The sequence below is a fragment of the Lampris incognitus genome, chromosome 20 (assembly GCF_029633865.1).
Source record: "Lampris incognitus isolate fLamInc1 chromosome 20, fLamInc1.hap2, whole genome shotgun sequence".
NCBI classification, from domain to species: domain Eukaryota; kingdom Metazoa; phylum Chordata; class Actinopteri; order Lampriformes; family Lampridae; genus Lampris; species Lampris incognitus.
Window position 1 is genome coordinate 24,540,594 of NC_079230.1, and position 18,092 is coordinate 24,558,685.

An 18,092-nucleotide genomic window follows, 5' to 3' on the forward strand; every position below is an offset into this window, starting at 1 on the left:
GCTAAATTTATGAGCAAAGCTAGTATTTCAAAGGACAGGTATTTAACCACATGATAACTTGCTGATCTTTTTTGTTGTTGATACACAGTAAATGCAGTGGTGTTTCTGTACATATCTCATGCCTTTCTGCATGCTAAGCTAATATGGCTCGATGCTTGTCACAACATAAATATCAGGAATTGAGCCGTTGCCTTAGAAACCAAATCCACAGATGCTGTATAAAGTTCCTCTCCAGGCCTGTGTGGAAAAAAACAAAACAAAAGGGGAACTCGTGGAGATGTAAATGAAAATGTGCAGGTTAACTCATTCTTTCATAATGACTGTCACAAAAACTACCCAAGTGCGAGTGTTTACTCCCTTCAGCCCAGAGTAGCCAGCACCATTAACTGTAATTGTAGGTAATTCACTATAACTGTCTGCATACTTGTTTTATGGAGGGCTTTTTTTAAAAATAGGTTTAAAAGTTTGCCACCCAGACATTGTGTTTATATGATTGTGTGTACATATTACATAGTGGGTTAAATTATTGTACGTGTGTGCCCTCTCATCCTCCCCTTCGATGGGACTTTTACGTGTCCAGCTAAGCTGCATTGTGGTGCACATTGCCCAGATATTAATACAGCCTTGTTCTGCCTTTCATAAGTACTGTCGGTCTTGGTCAGAACAGAGTCTGGTTCTCGCTGCTACCCGTGTGATGCTGATGTGTGTGAATTCAGAGGCGATTGGTCTCTTTATCTGAGAGCATGGCAGCCACATCAACTGCGGTGATACAAACAACACAATAAATATTTGACTTCAGAAAGAAGCACGCTCCCACCCTGTATGTTTGACATTGTGTTGTTTGTTTTTACGCAGTGAACTCCCTTCTCCCTTCCACGGAGGTTGGCGTCATCTTCAGATTAGTTTCACTTCTGCACCAACGCTCGGAACAAGATATAGCTGACATCTTGATAGGAATTTGTCCTAATTGCTGATAATGCAGAACTACTACAGCGGCTTCAAAACATGCTCCCTTTTTCTGCCTCACAAACACACACACACACACACAAACAAACTGACAAACCCAGTGGATGTATGTGAAACAGCATGCCAGCAGTTTACCTGTGGTTGAGGGTGTGAATTCCCCTCACCTCAGCAGCTTCATGTACTCGAACTGGCTCTGCTGGAGCTCAGTGTTTACTCAAAACACAACCTCTTATTTAAAAGAAATGGAAAAAAAAGAAGAAGCATACATTCATTGTTGTAGCCCCACAGGGAGTGACTAAAGCAAGATTGAGATTTGTGCCTGGGATTTTAACACAATCTATGCCATTCCTCATGGGCCTTTTCTACAATCCGTTGCAGCCAGTTCTGTTCTCATTACTACACCCACCCATCTGTATTGGTTGGTGTGCACTGGCCAACCACGTGGAGAGAAAGGGTGCGGGTTTTCAAGTCTGTTAAACATGACCACATGCACGTCTGACCAAAAGCTAAAAAAAGACTCTTTTGTGAAACCTGACCTTGTGGTAGCACCTCAACAATAACCAAACGAAGGCTTAACAACACTAAAGATGGACACAGCTATGTTCTGGCATGATACTAAAATTAGTCTGAAGGGGAATTGAGAGTGAGCATGAGATGCACGTGCAAACTGCTTTGATATGGATGAAAATTTGGGCATATTCTATGAACTGGAAATAAACAGTCGACCTTTGTGGAAAAAAATACCCGTACACATTAAGGTTTTATTTAATAAAGTGTTCATACTTCATATCTGAACAGAAGTGCATGAAGCAAACCTGTCTGAAAGTCAGATGTCCATGAAAATAACCCCGTCGCTGATGCAGTATTGGAAATCGCTCTTTCGTGCCATATTTTCAAACCTACGGATCACTATGATGATTCAGGTGGGGCAAATCTCACCTGTTAATGCCGTTCCACATCCAAAGCAACAAGTACAGCGACGTCTCTATAGCTACTATAGAAATGGACTTGCAATCCAAACGGTAACTAGTTTGAATCCCCAAACCAATTGGAAAAAAAACCTTGGTTGAAAAAAATTTATAAAGAAAAAAAAAAGAAGGCTCACCTCAGCAACTACTGAAAAATTGCCTTTGAGCAAGGCAGCAGACCCTAAACTGGAGTTGCACTGGGTCGTTGGCAGATGTGTATATGCACAGCTGTATGCATGTCCAGTCAACACTCCCTGGATAAATAAAGTTTTAAAACTGTTGCCATCAGTGAAGTCCATTGGCAGATTCAAAGTTTAGATTCACAAGACCTTTTATGTCAACATTCAAAAGGGCTTCTGGTGCCAGAGGTTTATTATTCCATAAATCCCGTCGTTCTCGCCCACCAGACAGGAAACCTCCATGGCCATCCATCCCAGTGTGCCGATGGCAGTCTCCTTATTTAGTTCCTTGTATTTCTTGTCAGACGTTGCCTTGAGATGAGCATGGGTCCTGTGAGGACCTGGTCAGTGACTCTGGCGCGCTGTCCTCAAGTGCAGCCTGGGGCTCCTCCATAGATATGATGGCCTGGGCTGTCAGAGTCCTTTCTCTGGGGAAAGGTGGACAAAGGAGTCTCACTTAAGGGTACAATTGTGAAATTCTTACTTTAGCAGGAAATGACCATCATGACTCAAGGCTGGTTGGAAAGAGTTGTCGCTATATCCATGCCATAGTCATGAGCGAAATGAGTCTTAAAAATTCACGAACATGTACTAATCGAGTCATATGTCATTTCTGCTTATTCTATTCGGTATATTTAAAAAGCACAATGATTGGTAAATTGGATCTATAAGCCCTATTCATTTTCACATAAAAAAAGAAATTAAGTTTCCTTTATTAATCCCCCTTAGGGGGATATTAATTTACTGCAAATTAACCCATCCTAGCTGTGACCTGTGGCTAGGAGCAGTGGGCTGCTGCCTTCATGTTGCGCCCGGGGACCAACTCCAGTTCTTTTCCCATTGCCTTGCTCAGGGGCACAGACAGGAGTATAAACCCTCACATGCATGTTTCTTTTGATGGCGGGGGAAACCGGAGCACCCGGAGAAAACCCACCCAGACACGGGGAGAACATGTAACCTCCACACAGAGGACGACCTGGGATGGCCCCCAAGGTTGAACAACCACGGGGTTCGAACCCAGGACCACCTTACTGTGAGGCAACAGCGCTAACCACTGGGCCACCGTGCTGCCCAAATAATATTAGCTGAAATATTAGATGCTGAACTTGAAATAATTTTAAATGTGCATCTGCCCATCCTCCTCATCGTAAATCACGAGGAATAAAAAGAAGGGACGGACACGACAGAGCAGCATGGATTGCTCTTCTTAACAGTAGAGAGAAGATCCTCATAAACAGGGATTTTTCTTTTTTTTAAGGAGAATTAGAGATTTTAACACAAAACTCCACTTTGTTTGCAACTGAACATTTTCTGTTTTCTATGATTGTGTGTCTCTGATCTCATCTCTGATAGAGATGTTGGCGTTAAGATAACAGACTGAATGTGCATAGAAACGGAAGGGATGCTATCTGACAATTTTTACTAGTATAGCCTTTCTTTTTTATCTTTCTATTCTTCATATTGATGGTCCTGGTCATTTATACATTTTCTCATTGCCTTGGTCAGGGGCACAGACAGGAGTATTAACCCTAACATGCATGCTTCTTTTTGGGGGTAAACCGAAGAACCCGGAGAAAACCCACCACAGACACGGGGGGAACATGCAAACTGCACAAAGAGGGCGGCCTGGGATGACCCCCAAGGTTGGACAACCCCGGGGTTCGAACCCAGGACCTTCTTGATGTGAGGCGACAGCACTGGGCCACCGTGCCGCCCAACCGCTCGTGCCGCTCATCAGGTGCAACAATGAGCGGACCGACCTGTGCCCGTGGAAAATCGTGACCATATAGTTGTCCTGAACCAGCAGAAAGTGCCACCTCATAGTCGTCACTAGCTGGCCAGGCTGAAAGGACGACCTTCTTCCCAGACTGCGACCCAGACCTTACCCACACCTAGACTTAGCCAGGACTTGGAGATGTCTGCCAGCCTGCTGCCAAACTCTGTCAGACTGGCCCCCAGTTTTTACACAGCCTGAGCATGGTCACTATTTTCAGTGGTTGCAGATTTTGGTGCGACACTGAATGTTACCTGAAAGCCCCAAAAATGATGGAAGACATTTGGCTAAGAGCTCCATATATCCTTGCAAAAAAAAAGAAAACATGGTTTTGTAAGGATGTGGTGGTGGGACGGCTGCTCCATATACTCACATTTCCAAAACAGATGAAAAAGGAATAATTGCAAATGAAGCTTAAAGAGGGATGGGGGGGAGGGGGGTATTATGAAAAACAATATCTGTCTAGTCCCTGGATTGATTTTGCCGTCCCTATTTTCATGCTTTCACGGTGATCAAGCGACGTTTCTGTCTCACCAAGTACTGTGATGTCTTGATGCTGCTCAGTAATCCAGGTCACAAAATCAAAGTTGAATCAGTTCATCTGGATGCAACTTTTACTGACAGACACGTTTAATCACTCCACTCATCTAATGCCCCTTTTCCTCTGCATGGTACTGCGTCAACTCGACTCTGCTCTATTCGACTCTACTCGCTTTACTTTTTGGGATTTCGTTTTCCACTGCAGATTAGTGTCCCCCCCCCCCCCCCCCCCCACACAGCGAAGCCCCGCTGGTCATCTGTGGGCGTGTTGACTAGTTTTTTAAAGATTTTATTTACATTTAAATAAATAAATATAAATATATTTTTTTATTTATAGTGGTATTTTCATGTCACCTTTTAGTATCGGCTCAGCTCACTTGGAACCTCGACGGAGTTGGTACCCAAAAAAAAAAAAGTACCAGGTACTATCCCTAACTTTTGCCCAATGGAAACTTAAAAAAAAGCGAGCAGAGTTGAGCTGAGTTGAGTTGAATTGAGTTGAGTCGAGCAGGTACCATGCAGTGGAAAAACTGACTGCAAGTATCACCACCCTTATAAAGAATACAGTGTCATAACGACCGAAACCAACAATTGGTCTCATATGCAGATATGGATGTGACGGCCATGTGTACTACTCACAGAGGACTGGGGAATGGTTGCAATCACAGCATTGTAAGATGGCGACAGGTGTACTCTTAGCACCGCCCCCGTTCCCTCTTTCATAGATGACCTCTTTCCCCCCCTCCCCAATTGTATCCGGCCACTTAACCCACTCTTCCGAGCCGTCACGATCGCTGCTCCACCCCCTCTGCCGACCCGGGGAGGGCTGCAGACTACCAAACGTCTCCTCCGATACATGAGGAGTCGCCAGCCTCTTCTTTTCACCTGACAGTGAGGAGTTTCGCCAGGGAGACGTAGCACATGAGAGGATCACGCTACCGCCCTCCCCTCCGAACTGGCGCCCCGACCGACCAGAGGGGGCGCTAGTGCAGCGACCAGGACACTCAACCCCCGCAGACACGGCCAATTGTGTCTGTAGGGACGCCCGACCAAGCCGGAGGTAACACGGGGATTCGAACCGGCGATCCCCGTGGTGGTAGGCAACGGAATAGACCGCTGCGCCACCCGGACGCCCCGTTTGAATCAGCAGTTTAATAACAATACTGTATACAAAGTTACTTCTCAGTGAACAATTGAACCCCGAGGATGAGTTTAAAGAGGATTTGCGGTTAGCGTGAACATCCCTTCTGAAAACGAAGAAAATCTAAGCGAACACTTTTGAACCAGATGAAATGGCAAAACGGGGGATTATTTTCCCTCCGCCGATATCCAACAAATTTAAAAGGCACGTTGAAAGATATGAATGTCAAACCGGAAAACAAGTTGTGAATGTAAAGAAAAAAATCCAAAAGACATGTAAATATCAACAACGAAGCGAACCTTTTAGTTAAGAGTAGTGTAACGTGCATGGATAAGTAGACACGTTGGTCCTGGACTAACGGGTCGGACCCTTTAGTCGACTGGTTAACGTTGTCGCTTGCGGAGCGGGAGACACGGGTTCGCGTCCCGGCTGTGGCGGTTCCCGGGCTGCTCCCTGAATTCGCTACAGTACGTTAGAAAATGAAAGCCCAGACAACCCGATCCTAAAACCATCTGGCGGGTGCAGAGTTTAAGAGTGACGTGATCCTCTGAGGCAGTTGGAGCGCTGATCAGAACCGCCACACTACCTGAATGACGGCTTTTACTATGAAAAAGGCAGTTTTTGTTAGAAAGATGTTATTTCCCCCTTACTCTGTCACCATGGCAAACACAATAAAGCCAAGTGCGTTGATACAAAGTCATTAAAAGATGGTAGAGGTTGCACTTCTTTAAACCATCAGCCAACTGGGAAGGGCGTCCATGGCACATGGCACAGCTTTTGAGCACCACGAAAAGATTCATATGCTGTCGACCAGGTTACTTTTCTCCTCTTTGTGTTTCTCCACAGCCTGGTCCATAGAACGGGGAGCCAGAGAGGCCATCTATGTCGAGAGGGAACAACCATCCCTGAACCGGGTCTAGGAGTACATCTGTTGCCATCTTACAATGCTGTGACTGCAGACATTCCCAAATCCTCTGAATAGTACACATGGCCATTGAAACGATAGTTAATGGTCACACTCATATTTGCATATGAAACTTGGTCGTCACGCTACTGTATTGTTTATAAAGGGTGGGGATACCTGCAGCCAGTTTCACTTAGCTGAGTGCTGAAACTTATGTCAGTAAACGAATCCAGATGAACTGATTAAACCTACTTTGAAACTCAGTGATGAAATTGCATCAAACGAACAGGCCGATCTGCCCCGCCCCCCCCGAGTGACGTCACACCAGGAAACGTCCGCACGTTTTGAAAGCGAGGTCGCCTCTGACTGAATTGCGATTGTTTCTGTCGAGGGGGGGCGGAACCAGCAAAACTACTGCCAGCCAATCAGAGCAGCAGCTCAGAAACGAGGCAATTATTACAGATAGGCCCTTTTCATCAGAAGTGGGTGTGAAGAACTGGAAACCCGTAAAACCAAATGGCTTTTAGTGGAGAAAAAAAACAAAAAACGGCACAGATCTGTTTCACATAGATTAAGTTACACGAATTTGTTAAAAAGTAGGAGCCCGACTTTCCGAATTCGTCGCAATTCTTTAGGTCTATTGCCGTGGAAATTCTGCATGCTATTAAAGCAACCCAATTAAAAAAAAACTAATACATATATTTCTTATTACGGATTTACAGCAGAATATCTAAAGTATTTTGGAATAGGAAGTTTAATTAAATTCACCTCAGCAACACCTCCCACCGTCCACCCGCTGTCGTGCGTCATGTGTGCGTAAAACCAATATAGATGAAATTGGCACAAATTTGGATCAAAGTCAAAGCTGTCATACATACCGTGGTTTGGGGTGGCTGTATGTCCAATTTGCATGCACAGTCCACCCAATGATACTTTTTAAGTAGGGGGAACAGCACGGGAACCTCACGCTCAACTCCTCCAGAAGCTCCTCTTTGCGCAAACCGTACACGACCGGCGCAATGCACTGCGCCAAGCTGAAGAAGGCAAACACCACCACCGACGAGAGCTCCTTCATCTGCGGCTGAAAGTGTCCGTGTTTCAGGAGAACCGCGAGCAGAAAGTTGACAAAGTTGGGCAGGATGTAGACGGCCAGCTGGGTGCAGTGCAGGGCGATCGTCCTGAATCCGACACTGTTGCGTCTGTTCAGCACTCCCAGGCGCCTTCCCTCCATCAGTATCCGCACATAACTGTACAGTATGAGCAAAGTGCACAAAGTTATCAGCAGCACCTTCTGCAGCTCGCCTTTCTTCAGCTGCTCGCGTCCGCACTCCCCCTCCGGCCCGGTGGCATTTCTGTCCGTGCTGGGGAGCAGACAGAGAGGGATTATCAATGCGAGCCCCCACGTCAGGAGCCCGACCAACCAGGGCCAGTGTCGACCGCTGCACAGTGAACTGTACCGCAAAGGATGGCAAATGGCGAAATATCGGTCCAAGGCCATGGTCGTCAGCGTCAGCAGGATATTGGAGGCGCTGGTGATTAAAATGGTGACCATGGCCAGGCAGCAGGACAGGCCGGGCCGCGCTTTCACGTGTATCTGATAGTGGAAGATGCTGCTCGTGCCCAGGTAGACCAGCGCGGACAGCAGGAGGTGGAAGATCAGCACGAACCGCGCGTGTCCCCGAAGCCGCACTTGGCAGACGATGGTCCAGTTTATGACGAGGTTGAAGAACAGCAGGATCGAGAAAGAGACGGTGGACACGTAAAACCGCACGCAGGCGTAGTCCTCTATAACATCTGGTCCCCCGGTGCCGTTGAAAAGTGACATCATTCCGGGGTCGCGTCGGTCATCGTAGAGCTGTGCGGCGAGAGAGGAGACGGACGGGGGAAGGACGCGACTGGATGGCGCATCGTCAATAGTTGCGCTCTCGCCCGCGCGCGTGTGTATGTGTGTGTGTGTATGTATGCGCGCGCCGAGGTTCAAATGGGAACGCCGGTTCAAGTTTTTTTCCGCTCCCCAATCTGTCTGTCTCTTTTTTTCCTCTCTCTCTTCCTCTCTCGCACACTCTCACTCAAGTCTCTCACGCACACACGCCAACGCACACACACACACAAAGGGGCGGGTCTATAAAACGTTCGACGGCGTGGCCTCGGTGGGACAAAGACTTAAGAGAAGCGTGGCACGTTTAAATAACGTATAAAAAGGAAAACAGTAAAAAATTACAGCCATAGAGTCCAGGTAATAATAAACAGTACATTACTGATAACAAAATTGTGTATTTCGTGTAAAAACGAATGCAAAATAAGGAACTTACATGTGCTGTGAGGTATCAACAGCAAATAACTTACATTTCTAGAGGCACATAGCCTGTGGTAGACGCAATGCAACAAGCAAGAACGTTACCCACCATAAAGGTACCATATAGTTTTGCACAGAACAATTTTATTGACAACAGCAGAAAGTGCCTCTTGAGCCCAGTGAGAGGCTGCAGCTCGGTGTTTATTCCTCATTTCTACAGCTAAAGTAGCAGCTAAATCGTTTCCCCAACGTAACATAGGATCAGGAATCAGGAACAATTTATCTGTCATTTCATCTTACGTACTATGTGCACAACAGAAACAAAATTCCGTTTCCCCAGCCCACAGCAGTGCAGCACAAAAGACCAAAACGCATATAAAAAAAACCTCCAAAAACAACACCAAAAAACAGAGAGAGCAAGGCAAACAACAACAAAAAATACCCCACAAACACAAACAGCCAACAACACAGTCCACCCCAGTCCACCCAGTCCAAAAACTCCACCGTCCAGAGAACGAACGCCAGTCCGGGTGTGTGGGAAAGTTGTAGTTTCCCAGCTATGTGTTGGATTTAGTCGAGGAGAACCCGCTGCAGGTGATCGATCAGAATCTCGCAGATGTCTTCAATGTTACCGTTTTTATTGCCACCACTGCAACCACAATGCTTGTACAACAATTTGATGCCTCGGTGATTCTGTGTAAATGAGCATAACAAATCAGATACCTGTATAAAACAAGAGGCACATGCAGAAAATGTAAACTACATTGCTTTCACGAAGGTATACATTTACACTGCACAAGGTAATACAGCCGGAGAACAGCAGATAAAGAATGTGGCTAAGTATCAAACAGGCGTATCTGGGGATGAAACAACAGCCGTCCATCCGTTATCCGAACCGCTTACCCTGCTCTCTGAGTCCTCTTTAACAGTGGATTGACGCCCATCAGCGGTGCAACACCACCCTCTAGTGGCCGGTAGTGTGCAACACGCTTGAACTGCAAGGCATCAATCCCGGTGTGGCTGAACTAGCTAATGAACTGCATGCGCCTCGTTATTTAGCAAGCGGATCTACGCGCGGCCGTTCGGTCCGCGATTCTGTCAGTACCCGTAAACCAGCATAAACCAAACAATATCCTAACGGCATGCCTAGGACGAGACACCTGTTTACAGCGACTAACTGTGAGTAACAATAGCCGCTAATATGAGGCCACACAGTCGGCAGAGTACACGAACATGAGCCTCCTTAGATCGGCTAAAACAAACGAACACTTCACTGGCTAATAGCGGCTGCAACAAACATTCTCCTCACTTTTGCTAGACGCACTTCACACCAGAAAACCGTTAGCACACTGTAAAGCCCTTAATGTGTGGCCGACTTCAGACTACCTTGGGTGGAAACTGGGGGGGGGGGGGTAAACCGAGCTCAACTCTGATTGGCCCAAAGCCCGTGTAAAGTGAGGCGGACTTCCGGCGGGGGGAGAGGGAGTGAGGCGGGCCGTTACGGTGAGAGTCGCCGCTAGAGAGGGGGCCTTTTTGACAGGGTGACTGTCGGAACTGCCGGTCTGTATGGGCTAGCGGTTAGCTTAGCTCGCCCCGCTTCCGCGTCCTGCCGGACCGCTCTCGGCGTTTCTCCCACAGGCGCGGCTCCAGGCAGGGCCGTGGTCCCTGGGCCCATCGGATGCAGCAGACCAGGCCCCTTCAGCCGATCCAACGGCAGCTCTCCAGCTAGACACCTTCGACACACCTCCCCCGCACTCCGCACGACGACCCAAACCCAGAAAGAAAAAAAACACTGCCCAGTCGACGCTAGGCGAGGCAGGCCGCCAGACCGCCTCGGTGTTTCCTCTTGGGCAGGGCCGTGGGCTCGCAGTTAGCTTAGCCTGCCCCGCTTCCGCGTCCTGTCGGACCGCCCTCGGTGTTTCCTCTTTGGGCCCACAGGACGCAGCTGACCAAGCTCTCCCGGCCAAGCGAAATCGACAATCAAAATAAAAACTTCACTCGATGACACCAATTTAGACGTAAACGTGGACAAAGACACAGCATAATCGTTACTGGGCGAGTTTGCACCGCCGTCTTCCCACATATGTACAATATAGTGCCCGTATTAAGAGTTTTAAACATTCAAATATGAAACAATTTTTTTTGTCCTATCCATATTACATTTAAATATAAGCAGTATGGCATACAGTGTTTACAGGACATTTAAAGATTAACAGTATGGCATACACTGTTTAGAGGTTATTAAAAAAAAGGGACAACTTTCAAGCCTGCCTTACATCAGTGCCAAGAACATTTTTTAAGTTGTCAGTCAGTAAGATTTACACCACGCCTGTTACGGTGACAGAGGGCAAACTGTCTAACAAAATCTACAACTACTACTACTTTCGGCTGCTCCCGTTAGGGGTCGCCACAGCGGATCATCTGTTCCCATTTCTTCCTGTCTTCTGCATCTTCCTCTGTCACACCAGCCACCTGCACGTCTTCCTTCACCACATCCATAAACCTCCTCAGGTTTGTGGATTCAGTGCTTGGGTTCAGTGCTTGTATACCCCCCATTATATCACAGTTTGTTTTGCTGAAACACCTGTTCATCTCTGCATCCACATGATCCAAAATGGGGTAAAATACAACCTTCCTAAACTTATCCTTGCCCCCTTCCTTACACCTATGTTGTCCTATAGTGGATTCTACAACATACCCACTAAGCCTGAAGCTCCCTCCTTGTAACCTTTTCTCATTAGCCTCTCAACTGCAATATTACACTGCGTTGCTGTGTTCACACTGGCTTGCCGTAGCTCATTGAAACATGATTCACTTCTATTCCTGTGCCCTGTAGTGCCTGGATTGGGTCCACGGATCTAGCTAGATCAAGTGATAGTGCTTGCAGCATGTCAAGAGAGCAACTTGGTGACCCCAAGAATCTTCCTAAATACTGCTAGAGTTCCAATAAAGGTGAGGTCTATTTGTGTAAGTAGGCCCCGTGGTTCCACAGATCTTTTCCCACTGTTCTCCACATCAATCTCTTGAAGTACACGTAATACAGCTGGTAGTCTGTTCATGAGGTTTTTACATGCCTGGTAGCAACATGCCCACCTGGTATCACTGAGCCTCTGTAGCTCTCTCAGTGCACCTTGATACATGTGTTCTTCAGCTGACAGCCGGCTCTGATGAACATAAGAGCCTGACATATACACATAACATTTCTGCAGCAATGAAAAAAAAAAAACAGTCAGCCTCAGGGACTGCTTTCACTGCATCAACAATAGCAAGGTGGAGACAATGTGCATTAGTGCACATAAAAAGCATGTTTATCCTCTGCTTTGATCCTGGCTGCAACCCCACTGCATTTCCCTGACATCACTGATGCCCCATCATAACCTTGACCTGCAAGATTAGATTTGTATTCAAGGCCATACTTTTCCATGCCGTGTTTTATTTTTTGAGTGAGCCCCGCTGCATCTAATTCACTACCTCTCTAGAAATCTAAAAAAGCTCATGTGTATTGTACCATTGTAATAGTACCTTAGTACTAAAGACAGTTTTTTTAGGTCTTTTGTTTCCTCTGCAATGACAGAGAAGAACTCACTTTCCTTGACTTCCCTAACTATGCCTTCACGTCAGTTTTTGTGCAGCTGTGTGTTGGGGGAAATGAGGTGATCTTCAGCTGGACGTGTGATGTTAGCACCTAGCATGTTTTTGTACCAGCCAATGTTAGCGTGGTGATAAGTTCTGCTAACGTTATGTTTCTGTTGCGTTCAGCGATCTAGTTACCCTATATTACATTGAGTTATACTGACAACCGCTAGGGGGCGCTGCATTCTTAGGTCACTAGTAGCAGTAGGTTAGGTTGACTCTGAATGTTGTTGTGAGTTGCTACTGAGAACCTGTCGGAGCATGTTGGAAGCTAACGGTCTGCCTTGCAATTCTTTTAGTAAAGTTTATTAAGCAATACGTCATGTGGTTATTCTACCAAAGAATATAACAGTTTCTATGTGTCACTTACTGTTACAGTTTTCTTAACGTCATTGTCAATCTCAGTTTCAAACAAGGATTGAACAGGAGAACTATGCATTAGGGCTGAGTGCTATAGATCTACCAGGAAAAGCCAAAGGCCTCACAGTTTGAGCGTAAGGGAAAGTTATCCTGCAGGTTCAGTGCAGACTGGTTCGTGTTCGTCAAATCAATAAAGTTTCTGTGAATCATATCACTGCTATGGATCTAATACTGTTAAAGGCCACGTTAAATATATGTATAGTTTGATACCCCATACATAACCCTAGTGTGTAAAAGTAATGAGATTCACAGAAACTATGTTGCGTTCTGAATTCTGTCACTTCTTTTACACACGTTCTGTGTTCCCTATTATTTTAAATGAGTAAAGTGAGATGAGTAATGATTTGGTTACAAGTTTTGATTTACACATTAGTGCATATCAACTGTGGGGTTTTTTCTCATTCATATAATTAATTCATACGGCAGTCATATTTTTCTCACTGTACTCGTATTCTCCTTTACCACAAAAGTTCACCAATTTATTGCTTATAAAAAGAATGTTTTAATGTTTAACTGCACTTGCAGCAAGTACAGTATGTGTTGTAACAGATATGTGTATTTTCAAAGATTGTACTTAGGAATTCCCATCCTGTGCAGCTACAAAGCTGCCAGTGTACCTGTGTGGCAGGTACAGCTTTATGCAACCATGTGGCAGCACTTCTTTACCAGACTGCACGTTATTTCCAGCTGAAGATCACCTCTTTTCCCCCAACACACAGCTGCACAAAAACTGAACAGACGTGGCATAAACCAAGAACCATGGTAACTGACTTTCTTAGCATGGTTGTTGTGGTTACACCGCCCCTAGCTGCCTCCCCGGCACGTTCAAGCCACTCCCCCAGCTCGGACGTGCCGGAAACATTCGAGCGCTCTGAGGAGACGAGACGCCTCGGACTATGGTGCCTTCCGCCGCGAGTTCCGTCTGGTGTTCGACCACAGCTGACGGGCAGGACGCTGTCAGCCGCCTCCATTCCATCCAGCAGGGAGCCAGGTCGGTGGCAGATTATACCTTGGAGGTGAGGATACTCGCAGCAGACAGTGGGTGGGATGACAAGAGCGCGTACAGGAGGGGGCTGAGCGAGCCCATCAAAGACCTCATCGTTCGGGACCACCCTGCCTCCTTCAACGAGCTCGTCACCCTCGCCCTCCTGATGGACGAACGGCTGCGGGAGCGGCGCCAGGAACGCGCCCCGCGCACTGGGCCCTCCCATAGACCAACCCCCGTCCGTTCTACCGGTGCCTTCCCTGGGTCAGCATCCCGCGGGCTCTCTCCACCCTCACACTCCCCCTCGTAACCCTGGGTGGCTTCTGGATCCAGGCCGGAGGAGGAGCCCATGCAGTTGGGTCGGTCACGGCTCCCGCTGGTGGTTAGGGAGCAGAGGATGCGTGACCACCTCTGTAACAATAGGAACTACTGTTAGGGATCATTTGTTACAGGTCTAGATAGATCGATGCCATCGGCTATCCACTAGTTTACCTTAGATACACATGACCCGCGCTCAGGAACAGGTTAAAACACTTTGATTATACTTGGCTGCACTGAGCAACTCGTGTGTGTGTCATTCTTTATAAGATAGCCTACAGAAACACCATTGTTTAGTTCCTTGTTTACACAGGGGTCGTTCATGTTGTTGCACCTGGAATAACGGACCGAGCATGATGCATAACCTTACGTGCCGAAGGTATTATTAAAGTTTATAGCCCAGTGGGGTTGAAACGAGTTGTAAAGTCTCATTAGTAGAAGGAAACAACACACTTTAACAACCTCTGCCTCTACTGCGGGAGGCCGGGCCACTACATCAAGGCCTGCCCGACTCGCCCAAAAGACCCCGTAGCTAGCTTTGCTACTCTCCACAATTAGACAGGGTATACTGTGAGCCGTGCTGGCTATTTGGAGACTGTAGTTCGCCATTTTACAACAATGCTTGGGTTAAGGGAATCAATGATTGGGCGCATTTGTCAGCAAAGATCGAAACTCACGAGTCCTCTCATATCCACGTTGGCGCCTGTGTGGTGTATGAGCAGTGGAAGCTCAATGGCACAATTGACGCGCAGATGGAGAGGGACGTGCGTAATGCAGCGCTCTTTTGGAGACGGGTGCTAGAGCGCATTGTGAATGTCACACTCACTTTGGCGACATGTAATTTGGCGTTCCGGGGTCATAGAGAGATGTTGGGGCAGCCGAACAGCGGGAATTCCCTCGCTATTATTGAGAGGATGGCAAGCTACGACCCTGTTCTGCAAGAACTAATCAAGCGGCCTGAGGGGTCAACCAAATACCTCAGCCCTACCATCCAAAATGAACTGATATCCATCACTGATGAAATTAACGAAGCACCGTTTTATTCGGTAATTATGGATACCACACAAGATGTGTCAAAGCGAGACCAGCTTAGCCAAGTGTTCAGATATGTCAAAATAGTAAGAGATCCGATGGATATAGCAATCGATGTCAAAGTGATTGAGGCTTTTCTTGGTTTTGAGGAGACATCTGACACTTCGGCAAGCGAACTGCAAAATAAAATACTCGGTTGCATCACAAAGAATGGTCTTGATATATCGAAATGTCGTGGGCAGGGCTCTGATGGAGCGGCGAACATGAGTGGAGTTTATTCGGGAGTTCAGCTAAACCCACCTATGGTGGTGTGTGTGTGTGAGCGAGTGCGAGAGATACCGGGGGGGGGGGGTCTACGAGGGTTGCTTGCACCAGGGCCCATAATAAATATGTTACGCCAGTGAGTGGCAGTATTTCTTATATCCCTTCCTTGTTATTCCCCTCCCCCAATAAAACCACCTTTTGAATTTTGAACTGTGTGGAGTCCAAAATGCACTCCGTATGTACTCTGTAGTTTTCCCACTTCTCTGTGTGTATGAAACTTCTCACTCACTGCAGACACACATACCCATTGTTCTAATGCGTGCCTTCCATGGGGCCACATAGCAACTGTTATCATGCTTGCCTCCCCGTTGCCGCATCCCAGGAACGGCCTGGTACAGCAAAAGACAAGTGCGACAGACTTGCAGACACTCACGAGGCACAGAACGTGATTAACGTAGATGTTTCCTGCATTCCTTTGTCAGATTACACCTTAGTTGATGCAGGAAACATAGTGTATGACGCGGCCGATTTTTCTATAAAAAAAAACCCACCATCTCCAGCTCAGGGGCAGAGCATATCCTCACAGATGAACCTCTGTGTGGCCTTATGTCTCTCCATCTGCAGAGGCATTAAAGATTCTCTGTTTGCTTTAATATTTGTCCGATGATTGTTCTCCCCAGAGGTTGCTGGGGCAAGAGCCCATTAAAGGATAAAGGAAAATCCACAACAACTGTCATCCCGTGTCTGTCTGCCTTGGGTTTCGCCACACGGGTCGGGTTCTGGTGCGTGAGCATAACAATGGTACTTTTATTTTATTTATGGATATTTGTTTGTTTATTGAAAACTTGTTGAAATTAAATGCCCAAATGTTTTGAGTTATGTGGACTGGCCATAAATTAAGATCAGTGAGAGCACACATACACTAAGGAAGTCACTGTTAATTTCCGGATTTGAATGGTGTGACTTTGTTGTCTACACACAGGGTGACATGTTCATTCAGAGGATTCCCAGAGACAAAGAAATCACAGTCACAATCAAAGAAAAATTTACTATTTCTTTTTTAATTTTTACCTCTATGCTACCCTGCAATAGAGAATTTCTCCGCACACTGCCTTACTCAGCTCAATTTGTTACAGAGATAGTCAGTAGTAGTGTATATAATGTAATACTCTTGTGTTTAAATGTTTAGGTTATTTTCTGTTGTGCACTAATATTTGTTAAAGTGTACTGAAGTGGCAGATCACATAACGTGACCAGTTAAATTGAACAAAGTGAATGTATTTCAGTAAACCAATATTCAATAACTTGAACAATATAAAACAGATTTCATGTAGTGTATATACAAATAATTGCTATTTACAAGAGTCACATTTTATCCTCAAGATAGTATATAACTCATTTCATCATCATTGAACAAAGTGAAATGACTTCAATAAACCAATATCAAACAACTTTAACAATATAAAACAGATTACAGGATTGACATTTTGTCCTCAAGACAATACGCATCCTCTGCTGGGCCTTTTTGGGGATGGAGGGGATAGTGTCTTGCCAAATGCCAAACTGCTGCTTCATCGTAAGCATCTTGATTTGTGTCCTCAGCTGGCGCATCTCCTCTCTAAGAGACATGTTTTCATCGAGAGCTAAATCGACAACTGCAGGATCCAGAGCCGAAGCGTAGTCATGGTCCCCGAGGATTGTTTCAGCCTCCTCATCCGGTGTGTCATCCTCTGCCACCAGTCGCTGTCTCCTCTCCTGAACCCCTGATCTTGGAAGTGGGATGGAGAAATTGTTCCACTCAAACAATGCTGGAACCGCTCCCTTCTTTAACACTCGCCGACCTGTCTCGGACCTTGACTCGTGAATATCCTCTTTTTTAAAATGCTGGCTACAAACACAGGTATGGTGGCTAATGGTGAAATTGTCCCTCCGGATAGTGACAGTCATTTTTTGCATAGTTTCCGCATCGGAGGGATACATATGAAAACTAAGTACCTTGTTGTACTTACTGGAGGCTTGGCACAAAGGCACACAGCAATGTTCAGCTGTCGTGCTGTCGGTACTTTGAAACTTAAACCTCTTTTTCTGAGACGGCATCACCATTTGACAAAAATCATATGAACAGTATGGATAGCGGGAGTGGAGTGGAAGTCAACAAGCTGGCAGAGATTTTACTAGAATTATGCAAGCACCACTGTGTGCGTATAGGCCATTGGGCGAAGGCATCTTGGTCCGCCCACTGTTTTGCTAACTTTGGACGCACTCCCCTATTTACTCCGGTAACAACATGTCGCTGGTACATTGGTTCCTCCCCAGTGAGGGGTATAACATCAGGTGCTCCATAACCACAACACTCAGGAGGATGAATGAAGATGTGCATGTCTAAAATTAAATATAGATATTTTGGCCAACATCAAATGTTGGCCAAAATGTTAGGTTTGGTTAAGAAAACTACTATGTACTGCTCATGGACAATTAATACTTACATGCCCAATGGCCTATCACATTCCGACCCTTGTGGGGGTGGCACCTGGGGTGGCCACTTAGATTTGAGGGGTAGCCCATGCCACCCCGTTGGCCACGCCCCTGCACACACACATTTGTTTTCCTATAGTACTTGTCAGGTATCCTCACTGAATACATTCACTCCCTGTCTTTTAACCCTAACCTTT

The 18,092-nt window shown here is 46.3% G+C and overlaps 1 protein-coding gene across 1 annotated transcript; it reads right to left on the reverse strand.

The window, feature by feature from the left end:
* Positions 1-2,398: 2,398 nt before the first annotated feature.
* Positions 2,399-8,460, reverse strand: zgc:194312 (uncharacterized protein LOC794943 homolog). Its single transcript, XM_056300129.1, has 2 exons — positions 7,351-8,460; positions 2,399-2,541 (listed from the first exon to the last, which is right to left on the reverse strand). The coding sequence occupies exons 1-2, from the start codon at positions 8,298-8,300 to the stop codon at positions 2,415-2,417; spliced, it is 1,077 nt and encodes a 358-aa protein (XP_056156104.1). The 5' UTR covers positions 8,301-8,460; the 3' UTR covers positions 2,399-2,414.
* Between the last annotated feature and the right edge of the window lie 9,632 nt (positions 8,461-18,092).

Coding starts and splice junctions, on each gene's coding strand:
- zgc:194312 (XM_056300129.1), bottom strand. CDS start 8,300: ATGATGTCACTTTTCAACGGCACCGGGGGACCAGATGTTATAGAGGAC. Junction 2,542..7,350: donor TACAGCCACCCCAAACCACG/GTATGTATGACA, acceptor ACCTTTCCCCAG/AGAAAGGACTCTGACAGCCC.